The following is a 12,457-nucleotide window of genomic DNA, read 5'->3' as shown; positions in this document are numbered from 1 at the left end:
CTAAATCTGAAAAGATCTTTCTTGTGAATAAGTCCACAAGAACTTCATCCCTTTCTTTGTCAACTCAGTCATTGGCTTAGCAATACGAGAAAAATCTTGAATGAACCTCCTGGAATAGCCAGTTAAACCCAGAAAAGACTTTATTTCCGTCGGCGACTTCGGTTGCTCCCATTTCATAACAGCTTCAGTTTTTGATGGATCAACTTTCAAACCTTCACTAGAAATGACATGCCCAAGGAAATGAACTTCCTTAAGCCAGAATTCGCACTTAGAGAATTTTGCATATAACTTCTTCTCCCTGAGAACCTTAAGAATAGTCCTCAAGTGCTCACGATGCTCTTCAACAGATTTAGAGTAAATAAGAATGTCATCAATGAAAACAATGACAAAATGATCAAGATAAGGATGACAAACACGATTCATGAGATCCCTGAAAGCAGCTGGAGCATTAGTCAAACCAAAAGGCATGACCAAAAACTCATAATGCCCATAACGAGTACGAAAAGCTGTTTTAGCAACACTTACGCCATCCACCTTCAACTGATGATAACCCGACCGCAAATCAATCTTAGAAAAATAAGAAGCACCCTGCAACTGATCAAATAAGTCATTAATACGAGGAAAAGGATATTTATTCTTCACTGTTAGCTTGTTAAGCTCACGATAATCGATACACATCCTCATAGAACCATCTTTCTTCTTTACAAACAGAATAGGAGCACCCCAAGGCGAGGAACTCGAACGAATAAACCCCTTATCAAGCAACTCTTGGAGCTGAGACATCAACTCCTTCATCTCAGTAGGAGCTAGACGATAAGGTGCTTTAGCAACAGGGCTAGCACCAGGAATAAGATCAATATGAAACTCTACTTCTATATCAGGAGGAAGACCAGGAAGATAATCTGGAAAGACATCAGGAAACTCAGCTACAACATCAACATCAGATTCCGAAGGATTAGCCGTCCGCCAATCAATTACATAAGCCATAAAATGATTACAATGCTCCTTAGTCTGTCGGATACACCTAAGAGCTTTCACAAGAGAAACAATCTTCACACTACCCTTTTGTTTATCACCATAGACAGAAACTACATCACCATCTGGAGTAGTGATATGCACAATCTTCTTAGAACAGAGAATAACAACACCATTTTTAGACATCCGATCCATACCCACGACAATATCAAAGCTAGAAACAGTAGTGGGCAACAAGTCAATAGAAAAAGAACGACCCTCTATCTCAATAGAACAATCAAAGAAGCCATTACGAACCATAGAAGTACGACCATCAACTATTTCAACCTCAATTGGTGTATCTAATGGGTGAGTTACTGTACCAAGCTTAGGAGCAAATAAAGTAGACACAAAAGATCTATTTGCACCAGAATCAAATAACACATTAGCAAGAGAAGAATTAATAATAAAGGTACCGCTAACTACCTCATCATCTGATCGAGCATGTTCAGCTGTCATGTTGAAGGCACGAGCTGTAGTCCTCGGTCGCTCATTCTTTTTCTCACCCTCTTTTGCTTGCCGGCAATCAGCAATTTGATGTCCAGTCTTTTTACACCTATAACAACGAGCCTCCCCAGTACAATCTTTAGCCAAATGACCTGTAGCGGTGCACCTATTACAACGAAAAGTGCTAATAGTACACTGCCCAGTATGCTTAGACCTGCATCTATCGCACCAATTCCAAATCCTCTTATCATTACTGCTATTGGAAGAATTACCCTTAAACCTTTTATTCGACCCTGAAGACCTGTCATTGCTCCTTTTAAAACCAGAATTATTGTCTTTCCTAACCCTGGACCCCAAGTCATACTCCACACGCTTGGCCTCATCAACATCCAAACTCAAGGTAGTCTTACTCCTACAGAACCCATGATACTCAGCTGGAAGCTCATTCACAAAACTGGTAACAGTAGCTGCTTCAGTAGCACACAAGTGAGGGCAGAATGTCATCTTCTCAGTAAACAACTTAGCATATTCTTCCATAGATTTATCCCCCTTTTTGAGAGTCAAGAACGATTGCTTCAATACCTCTAAGTCTCTGTCAGTACAATACTCCCTTTCAAATAACCCAACAAAAGACTACCAAGTCATGCTAGAAATGTAAGCTGAACCCAAAACAGTGCGACGAGTATTCCACCAATCCAAAGCTTTATCCTCAAACATTCTCGAGGCAAACAACACTTTCTTATTCTCTGGACAATCACAAGATTCAAATACAACTTCCATTTGCATAATCCAACGTCTATTGGCCACTAGATTGTGACCACCCTTGAAAATCTTTGGCTTGCATTTCATAAAATTATTATACTCATGAACTGTATCACGGTTACCCCCACGATCATGATTATTTCTGTCAATAATCCTATCACCATCATCCCTACGCCACCTATTAGTATCACCATCCCGACCATCAAGGGTCCTGTCCTCCTGTCGATGAATAAAGTGAATCAAAGAAGTATTACCTGTGAAAGAACAGGTGGGAGATGGTTCCTCATTCCGGCGGTTCCGGCGAGGGTAACTCTCTCCTGACCTTTCAGGCTGATTCAACAGATAATCCATCTCATTTCTGATTCCAGTCAACTCAGCTCTTGTCCTGGTTAATTCATTGGTGACACTGCGAAGCAATTCAGCCATTTCAGCTTCAGTAGGACGAGGATTCACATTGTTAGTCGGGTTACTGACACCCGCTCCGTTAACACCATTCATGCTCCTTGTGTTCACCATAATTCTATAAAGTCACAACGAAGAATTTAGTGACGGATATACAGAGAAGTCAGGAAAATAACGCTAAGCTACAAAAATGTGCATATACACCACAAATACATATAAGCCTTAATCCTACTCTCACTTTCAACCCAAACCCGTCCTAAGGCAATCATGCTAAAGCTCAAATGCGCAATATATCACTAGTTTAAGTCCAAGACCTACACCTATGGCCAATGGTTCACTTAAACCTGTCCCTGATACCAACTTGTAACACCCTGCTTATGAAAATGTGGATTTCAAATTTTTATTTTCAAAATAAAACATAACTCCGTTAAGTAAAGTGCGGAAGCGTCGTTTAAAAATCTCATTTGATCCCTAACGGAATCAATAAACATAATGAATGTCTTAAAAGGTGTTACCAACAATATCATCACAATAGCCCAAATGAAATCCACAATCAACGTAAAAGACAACCGACATAATTCCACGTTAACACTTTGTATAGGCACAATCAGATAATCTCACACATATGTATAGGCACAATCACACAATTCCACGTTAACAACATCATAAGGATATTTAATCCTATAAAGTGCTAGCAATCCTTATTATTCCGCAATACAACACAATTTCCATGTTCCACGTTATCCACGTATAGTTATGCCATTATAGTCAACAATAAAATATATTTGTGTGTAGGCGGTCATAAGACCTTGAGGAACCTCACACCCGACATGATGGGTAACCTTTCGGGGTCCATCGGCGTCGTTATGGATAGGCATAACCAAATCCATGAGCAAACCGTTTCCGCACGTATAGTGGTCAATCACTCCACCCGGTCTACTCTTTCCACGATGATTAAGTCACACGGGAAGCATGTACATTGCCCCCGAGTGATCCACGTACACAAGAGTCCATTGGACTAATGTGGGTTAAGCTTAACACTTTTCCACGTTGTGCTCGAGACTTAAACACACGATAAATTCCACGTTAACACACGATAATTCCTCGTTACATTATTAGGGCCCTTAACGTGCTTTGTGACATGGCAACTTAAATAAGTCTAGTGTACTATGTGTACAGGCCAACAACAAACAACTATCACACAACAAACCATTTATCACAAGCATAAATACATAATCATGCATAAAATGTCCACAAGTAACCCCCCACAAACATCCCATACCCAACAAATGCATGAGATAGTTAAACATCATAAAAAAGGGAGTAATTATAAAATCTATGTTTTGTTGTGTCCCCCATGTGTCAAAAGTAAGTTATCTTACCTTGACAGCTTCACACAACCACAATATGTTTACCAAGCTTGCTATGTATTCCCAACAACCTATAGTCGACCAACAATAAATAATAAATCAACCAACGGTACATACACTAAACTTCTAAATTTTTAAATACTGAAATTAAATACTTTTATTTGCCTAGTACAACTAAATGAAACAAGTAAAACAATAATATTTGGCTGCTGCTCGACCCAAGCCAAGGAGCCACAACCAGAAAACAAAACTTTGGTTTACCCTCTTTTATCGAATATTCTTTTATATATATATATATATATATATATTGCTTACTATGATGCAACAATCCCATAAGCAATAAAAACATGATAGTTTTATTATTATACTATCCCATTTTAACCAAAAGACCATGTAAATAAAATAGATTTTCATTCATGTAGGTTACTACACTGATATTATTATAATATATTGATTTGGTACAATGAATGAAGTAATTTTTTTCTACAGCTACACCCACACATATGTCACTTGAGTACATATATCATATATTATAGTATGATCATAAAAGTTTACAAAGTGCAAAGTACTTATTTCTTTTCAATCTCTGCCATTTTGACTCAAAAGTTGAACAAACCAAAACAAATTTTAAATCTATTGCTTTGAAATCATATGACTACAATCCCTCCATTTATATTTTTATAAGTTCTTCTCTAGCCTTATCAAAACAACAGTACAATTATAATCCATATTATCACACATTTTTACACACCTCGATCACAACAATCAAAGAAAATAAATAATAACAATTATAGTTTACATTTGTTTAATACCTTATTTGATGATTAGATCAGCTAGCAAACAAACGATATATATTTGTTTGTTGATCCTTCTGGACACTCAAACACAAGTATATGTATATATATATATCTCCTTTGCTTTATATATTTCGTTCAGCTAGGGACCCCAACCTAACAATCCTTCCCCTTTTGCTCTTTTGATCGGCTACAAACAAGACACAACAACCTTTCTAATTCGTTTTTCTACTTTGGTGGCTATTAGACGGAACTAAGATGCTTCATGTTATTTTCTTTTTCTTCTAGTTCGGCAGCAAGGAGGTTTAGGGTATATATATTTTTAGCTAAAGGCTTAATATACAATTAGAATTTGGGATTTCGCTAATTTCACACCTAGACCCCTTGACATATTTATCAACAATGTAATTTCAATTAACGCCTACATCCTCTAACAGAACTACCCGGCATTAACTACATAAGTAACGGCACTTATTCCACGTAATTAACACACATTTTTCTACTTAATTACCACATAAAATATAAGGTCACCTAACGTTAGGTCAACATTAACTAACGGTCAAACTCAACAAAATGAATAAAAAAGTTCGGGATGTTACAATCCATATCCTCAAAATAGCTGAAATGAACAAATAGAGAAAACACGGGGTATAATGAAGGTACACAATACACTGGCCTATCATTTATATGCAACTTACGTTTTCCTCTTCATTTATTCAGATTTTTTGCTGGAGTAGAAAGATATGAGATTCTCTTTAATGCTTTCGTTGCCTATGTTCGCCCGCTCCTGGTACTCTTCGCATTAACCAAAGCCACTTCCAGTTCACCGACTTCAACTTCAGGCATGCTAACTTGGGCGCAGTTAAAATTCTCATTGTCCTCATAGTGGTGGTATGTATTGCTCTTTTTTTCATAAGTGTAGCTTTTACCCACCAGGTTGTCCAAAACTGGAGGGAACGCATAAGCATCTTCTTAGTCATCGTGTAAAGTGCACCTGCACATGTGAAACATACATTGTTAGCAGTTCCTAAATATATAAGCAATGTACCACACAATGAATCCCGTAGAAACGTCACAAATATATAGCCGATATAGGTGTGATACAGTCAACTAATGTATAAGAACGTGTTTAAATAGGCCAACTCACCTTTAGAGGAGAAAGCTACCCGTTTAAGAGTCCTCGTATAGGTACCTGGATAGTTTGTCAAACATGAATACTATATCAAATATTTACTATCTTCGGGGATATCTGCTATTGTACGGTAGGTGACAATAGCATAATGGTTACTCAGTTAAAATGTCACCTTCTATGTTCCTGTTCTGGATAACCTGTTGCTGGGAAGTGGATGCCTTGTTCGGCGGCACACGTTGTTTGGTCGATAATGTTCGTCATCGATGGCGACTCACCTGGCCATGAAAGTTAACATCATAAGGCATATAATAAAGCTGAATGTATAAACTTGACTTCTAGTGCTAACGCAAATTGAAACATGTCCCGTTTATTGATTACAAATCAGTTGTGTAAAAACATCAGCCATGAGACCCCCTGACTCGAGGTATAGTTTCATCAGCTCCAAATCGAGACTAATAATAAAACTACCAGCTACCTCAAAACTTTTACACTTGATGTTTACCTCTATAAATTGCTTCAGAAAGGGGAATCATTGCCAATATGTCAAAAGTATTGAAATAGATTTGCTTGAGATCTATCAGGAATGAAAATCACCAGCACTTTATCAATCCCTGTGACTGGTTAGTAAAACAACGATACGACCAATAACCCAAAAAATGTTTTCGTTGCATCATACTAGCTTGAAAGAAAAAAGTTTGTTCTAAGAGATTGAAGTTTTTCGTCCCTACAACACGGTATGAAAACTGTCTAAGAGCCTCAATACACAACATATATTCAATGTCCTTAGCACAGAGGAAATTTGTAAGACCATACCCCCGCAAAGTTAAAATGTTTCATGGACATGTTACAACCAATAATGTACCTATAGTATTGCCTAATTCAATGATACATACATTAGGGGCGACTCCTTTTCTATCTACAAATATAGTCGCTCCACTTTCGATCCAATCCTGAAAAACCAATGTGGGGTACAACTAAACTACAAATATAAAATCATAACACTATTACATGGTTCTTATGTTGGCATATGATCATATTATTATAAGTCGCATGTCCGGGAATAATTTAAGCCTACGGGGTCACACGAAATGACACGGTAACTCGATAATAACAATTGATATATTAAAGCAATATATTAATTAGTTTGATCACGAAATAATTAATTAAACATAATTAAAGGATTAATTATATTTAATTGATTAAAAAGGAGGATTAAAATGTGAAAATTGAAAAGTGGACTTGGACCTAAGTCCATATAGGGGGACGGCTCATCAAGGTTTTCCAAAGCCTTGATGTTTGCTTAACTTCCAAGAAAAGGTTAACCTAATATTGTCCTATAAATAGAGGGTTAAGCTTAACGTTTTTCACACACAATTACAAAGTAATTCTCTCCTCTTTCTCTCCTTTTCTTTGGTTCGGCCGATTCCTCCCTCCTCTAAGGGGTTTTCGGCTTTTAAGTTTAGGGTTAAACAAAGGGTTGTTTAGGTTCGTGATTGGGGTACTAGCATACATTATTTGGGGTGTCTAGTGTGCGATCGTGGAGGGGTTTTGCTTTAAACCCTAAGTATTAATAATAATCTTATTATTATTATCTCAATTGGATCTTTGCATATAAGGTACACATCTCAATTCTCTCTTTGTTAATTAATGTGATTACATATATGTTTCGATTTCTTCCGTTGCGCTTATTCGTGATCTTGTATGTTTTATGTGTTCATATTCTAATAGTGGTATCACGAGCCACATATGTGATCTATTAATTACAAAGATCAAAACTTGAAGGGGGGTTTAAGGGTTGGTTGATTTTAATTAATTGTTAAATAATTAAAAGGTTGTTTTTTTTTAATTTAATTAATTAAATCGGTTCTTGATTAAATAAAAATTAGGGTTTTTGTTTAATTAAAGTTTTAACCTTGTTCAATGGAGATTGAAACCCTCAAACAAGTTTTGAATTGTGAATTGATATAAATTATGTGATGAATTGCATGATTATGTGTATCATTTTATTTAATATTGTTAAATAAATAGTAAAATCACAAGAAATTCATGCAAAACATTTATTGTGATTTTACTGGATATATAAAGAGTTATATTATGCAAAGCATGTTGATCCAATAATTAGGGTTAATTATTAGATAATTATGTGACAATGTGATTTTTGCGTGTAAATTTTCTGATGTGCGACAGTTTACTAGAAAAATCATATAAAATAATACGTAATGAGTTAGAAGTCGTGCTTTGGACTGTAGAAGCCCAACATATAGGGCTACAACTTTGTAGTTTTGGTCGAAATCTGAATCGAACCAGAAACAGGAGTAAACTGGTATTCAAGCTGCTGGAAATTTCCAGTCAGCATGTATATGTGTTTATTTGCAACTTGTTAAGTTAATTTGTTTAAAGGCTTACGCAATCAAGGTAACTTGATGCATGTGGTCCTCTTCTTCGGAAGGGGGAGCCGGAATTGAACTTTTGCATGAACCATAGTGACCATGTTTAGGTGGCCCACCTTAACTTGTTACTTGATTAAATAGTTCGGTAATTAGTAAGTTTATTAATTTTTGTATTTTGTTTATAAGTTGTATAAAGGTGATGCAAAAATTGGTTTTGAAAATAAACTTGACTAAGAACTATTGAAATAGAGATTTCATTAATAAAATTGGAGTCTTGCAACCTTGAGATACACCGGCTCACCCATTTGAACAAACTCTAAGAGAGGTATAAGTCGGAGTGCGCTAGCCTTCTAAAAGGGTGGGTTTTTAAATCGCGTTTATCGCATACCTTTGCCCTTGCGCTTCTTTGTGCGTTCAAATGGAGCTACCGAGCTCTCTTGTGTTGTAAGACTATAAAAATGATTTTATTAAAATATTATGTTTCGAAGATTATGCATGAGTCTTCAAACATAAACTTTTGATTCACATCAAATGCATTACCCATTTAAAGTTAAGTCAATGCCACCCACTTTGCTAAGAACACTTGACAGTGCTTTTTGCTCTACGTGAGACGTAGGTGAATTGTATCTCTTCAAGGTGGATTACCACTCGTTGTGAGACAGCGGTGGACTATCTACATGTTCTTAATTGGGCGACTTAAAACGAGTTAAGAGGTGAGACCTTAACCCGTGGCATAAGATGGGACAAAACATGTTTACAAAACACTTAATACCCCTTTACAGTGTTATTGTAAGTCCCATAAACCTAGGAGTTGCATGAATGCAATTATCGATTCTCGATTACCTTTTGAATGCCATCATTTCTATGTGATATGCAATTATCGATTCAAAAGCAATTTAAGCATTCATTTCCATGTGATATGCTCACTGAACTCAAGTCTTTGTACTAAAAGCAAGCTGGAGTGGAGTTGTTCAACCTAGTTGATCAACTTCATGACTTGCGACACGAGCATGGAACATCGGTTAGTCCTCAAGTACTCTAGTTGAAGAGGTACTCATGGGCAATTGGAAAGGTTAAACTATGCATAGCATTAGTAAAACCACAGCTAAACTTCATGTCATGTTAATTGGCATATGATCATATTATTATAAGTCGCATGTCCGGGAATAATTTAAGCCTACGGGGTCACACGAAATGACACGGTAACTCGATAATAACAATTGATATATTAAAGTAATATATTAATTAGTTTGATCACGAAATAATTAATTAAACATAATTAAAGGATTATTTATATTTAATTGATTAAAAAAGAGGATTAAAATGTGAAAATTGGAAAGTGGACTTGGACCTAAGTCCATATAGGGGGACGGCTCATCAAGGCTTTCCAAAGCCTTGATGTTTGCTTAACTTCCAAGAAAAGGTTAACCTGATATTGTCCTATAAATAGAGGGTTAAGCTTAACGTTTTTCACACACAATTACAAAGTAATTCTCTCCTCTTTCTCTCCTTTTCTTTGGTTCGGCCGACTCCTCCCTTCTCTAAGGGGTTTTCGGCTTTTAAGTTTAGGGTTAAACAAAGGGTTGTTTAGGTTCGTGATCGGGGCACTAGCATACATTATTCGGGGTGTCTAGTGTGCGATCGTGGAGGGGTTTTGCTTTAAACCCTAAGTATTAATAATAATCTTATTATTATTAACTCAATTGGATCTTTGCATATAAGGTACACATCTCAATTCTCTCTTTGTTAATTAATGTGATTACATATATGTTTCGATTTCTTCCGTTGCGCTTATTCGTGATCTTGTATGTTTTATGTGTTCATATTCTAACATCTTATTCAAAGTGGCAAAAAGTGTACCTATAGTACCGCCTAATTGAATGACACAAACATCAGGGGCGCCTTTTTTTCCATCTACTGCTATAGCCGCTCCACGTTCGATCCAATACTGAAGCACAAATATAAAATCATAGCATTATTACATGCTTCAGATTCAAAGTGGCAAAATGGGTAGGTTGAATAATAGGTTACTACGTGTTACGCCCTAAATCTACACTTTTTAATAACATAAACATAAGTATTCGTATGAATACATACATATACAATAGGTCCCGATACTCATACATCTTTGAAACGCTAGTCGATCCTTACTCTAGTTACTCAATAGCTTATTAGTTATAAATTAAATATTTGATTTAGACTTTAAAACCTTAATCATTAAAAAGTAGGCTTCCAGCTTTCCGTAGACAACTCATTCGACAGAAACAAAATCAGAGTTTATAAGTTATGAACATATAACTCTAACGACTATTTTTGGACTCACATTTGACCTACTTAAGGACACTTGTTTTCAGCAAATTTTATTTCCCTTGAAAGACCTTCACCATTACTTTCATTACCTATTTTCAGTTTTTACCAAAACATTATACTTAAACACTTACAACTTCTCAAAAACTGGCAAAAGTCATTTTGGCTGCTGGAAACTCTGCCTAACAACTCCAACCGGCAGTTTTGCAGCCCAATTTTGAAGTACCTAGACACATGCGTTTTATGCAAACCATACACCATTTGAAAGAACTTCAATCATACTTCAATTAGCTACTTTTAGTTTTAACTAAACCCAAATACACAGAAATTTACAGCCCTTCAACAACTGTCGCGAGGCCATTTTTGCATTTTACCCAATTTGTCAGGTGACCCGTTTATGCAAATTTAATGAATAGACCTATTTTCATAAGCTAATATCACTTGAAAATACACCTTAAATCTACAAATTACTCTCAAATAACAACTTATCAGCTCCGAAAATCTAAATAACCCAAATTAGACTACCAAAATTGGCACAAAAAAGTTTAACGGGCTAAATAACCCAAATTAGACTACCAAAGTGTTTCTGACCCAAATGACATTCAAGCGGCTACAATTTTACACCAAAGCTTTCAGAATCAAAAATTAATATATGGGATCAAATGACCAAAGTGAAAGACATAAAACGCATTCTAACCATTTGTGATCAAATGACAATTTATACACAATTTAAAGTTAAAACGGGGAATGACGACACATGACACGATACTTCCATATAAATTTTAAATCCCCTGAAACAAAGATCAAAGATTGCAAAACATGAGAAAACAACTCATTAGTTAATCAAAATGCAATACCCAAATTCATCTAGGCGAGAAAAATTATATTCCAATCTCTATAATTAAGAATAAGAATAAATATGATATTAATAATAATAATAATAATAACAATAATAATACTGAACTAATATGATCATAATACATATCCATAGATAGGATTAAGTTTTGGGTTAAAATATGCACTGTGGGTTTAACAATAAAAAATACCGAAAGACATCGCAATTAACTCACCTGAAGAGTTAATGAATGTAATGCCTTTAACTCTTTAATTAATTATTCAATAACCAAACAATAAAACATAATGCACGGCCCAAAGGCTAAAGTGGCTTACTCAAGAGTCATCATTAAGACAATATTTACCATCTACTCAAATAAATAACCCGATCACTAAACACAAAGATTAACTACAAGAGAACGTGTTCTTTATTTATATTAATGAGACTACTAAATTTTATGCGTTATTCAACAGTAAAATCATAAAATTTGTCTCATCAATGCCTTCATCATATTCTTTCACTCAACTTTCATGAATCATACACAACATACAAAGATGATAAACAATTAGAATTACACATAATAACATCAATGCATTAACTTACCTCATAAATTCCATCACCTCATAAATTCCATCATAAATTTAATCATAATTTTTATGTTAAAAAGCAACTATAACTCAACTTTATATTATATATATAAATATAGATAATTGGTCCATAATTGTTCTCGTTATTTGTTGAAGTATGAATAAATTAACATTACCTTGTGTACATATCATATTTTTTGCTTTAAATACACACAAAAAAGTGACGTAAATATCATACTTTTTGCTTTATATATAACTTAATTCTTCATCACTTTTGTAGGATAGTTTACAAAAGTTGGAAGATATACATGTTGCTTTTGTTTTTGTTTTACATCTCACAATTATACATTATTAACTTGTAAAATATGTTATAAAAATTATATAATAAAGTAAATAACTAAAATTTATGTAAAATTT

The 12,457-nt window shown here is 35.1% G+C and overlaps 1 protein-coding gene across 1 annotated transcript; it reads right to left on the bottom strand.

Moving 5' to 3' along the window:
• Positions 1–1,998, bottom strand: LOC122601323. The gene has a single exon (XM_043774090.1). The coding sequence runs from the start codon at positions 1,996–1,998 to the stop codon at positions 1–3; it is 1,998 nt and encodes a 665-aa protein (XP_043630025.1).
• Positions 1,999–12,457: the final 10,459 nt, after the last annotated feature.

This window comes from Erigeron canadensis, chromosome 5 (genome assembly GCF_010389155.1).
Source record: "Erigeron canadensis isolate Cc75 chromosome 5, C_canadensis_v1, whole genome shotgun sequence".
Taxonomy (NCBI): Eukaryota; Viridiplantae; Streptophyta; class Magnoliopsida; order Asterales; family Asteraceae; genus Erigeron; species Erigeron canadensis.
The sequence above is the reverse complement of the archived record's forward strand: the minus strand, read 5'-3'. Positions and strand labels throughout refer to the sequence as shown.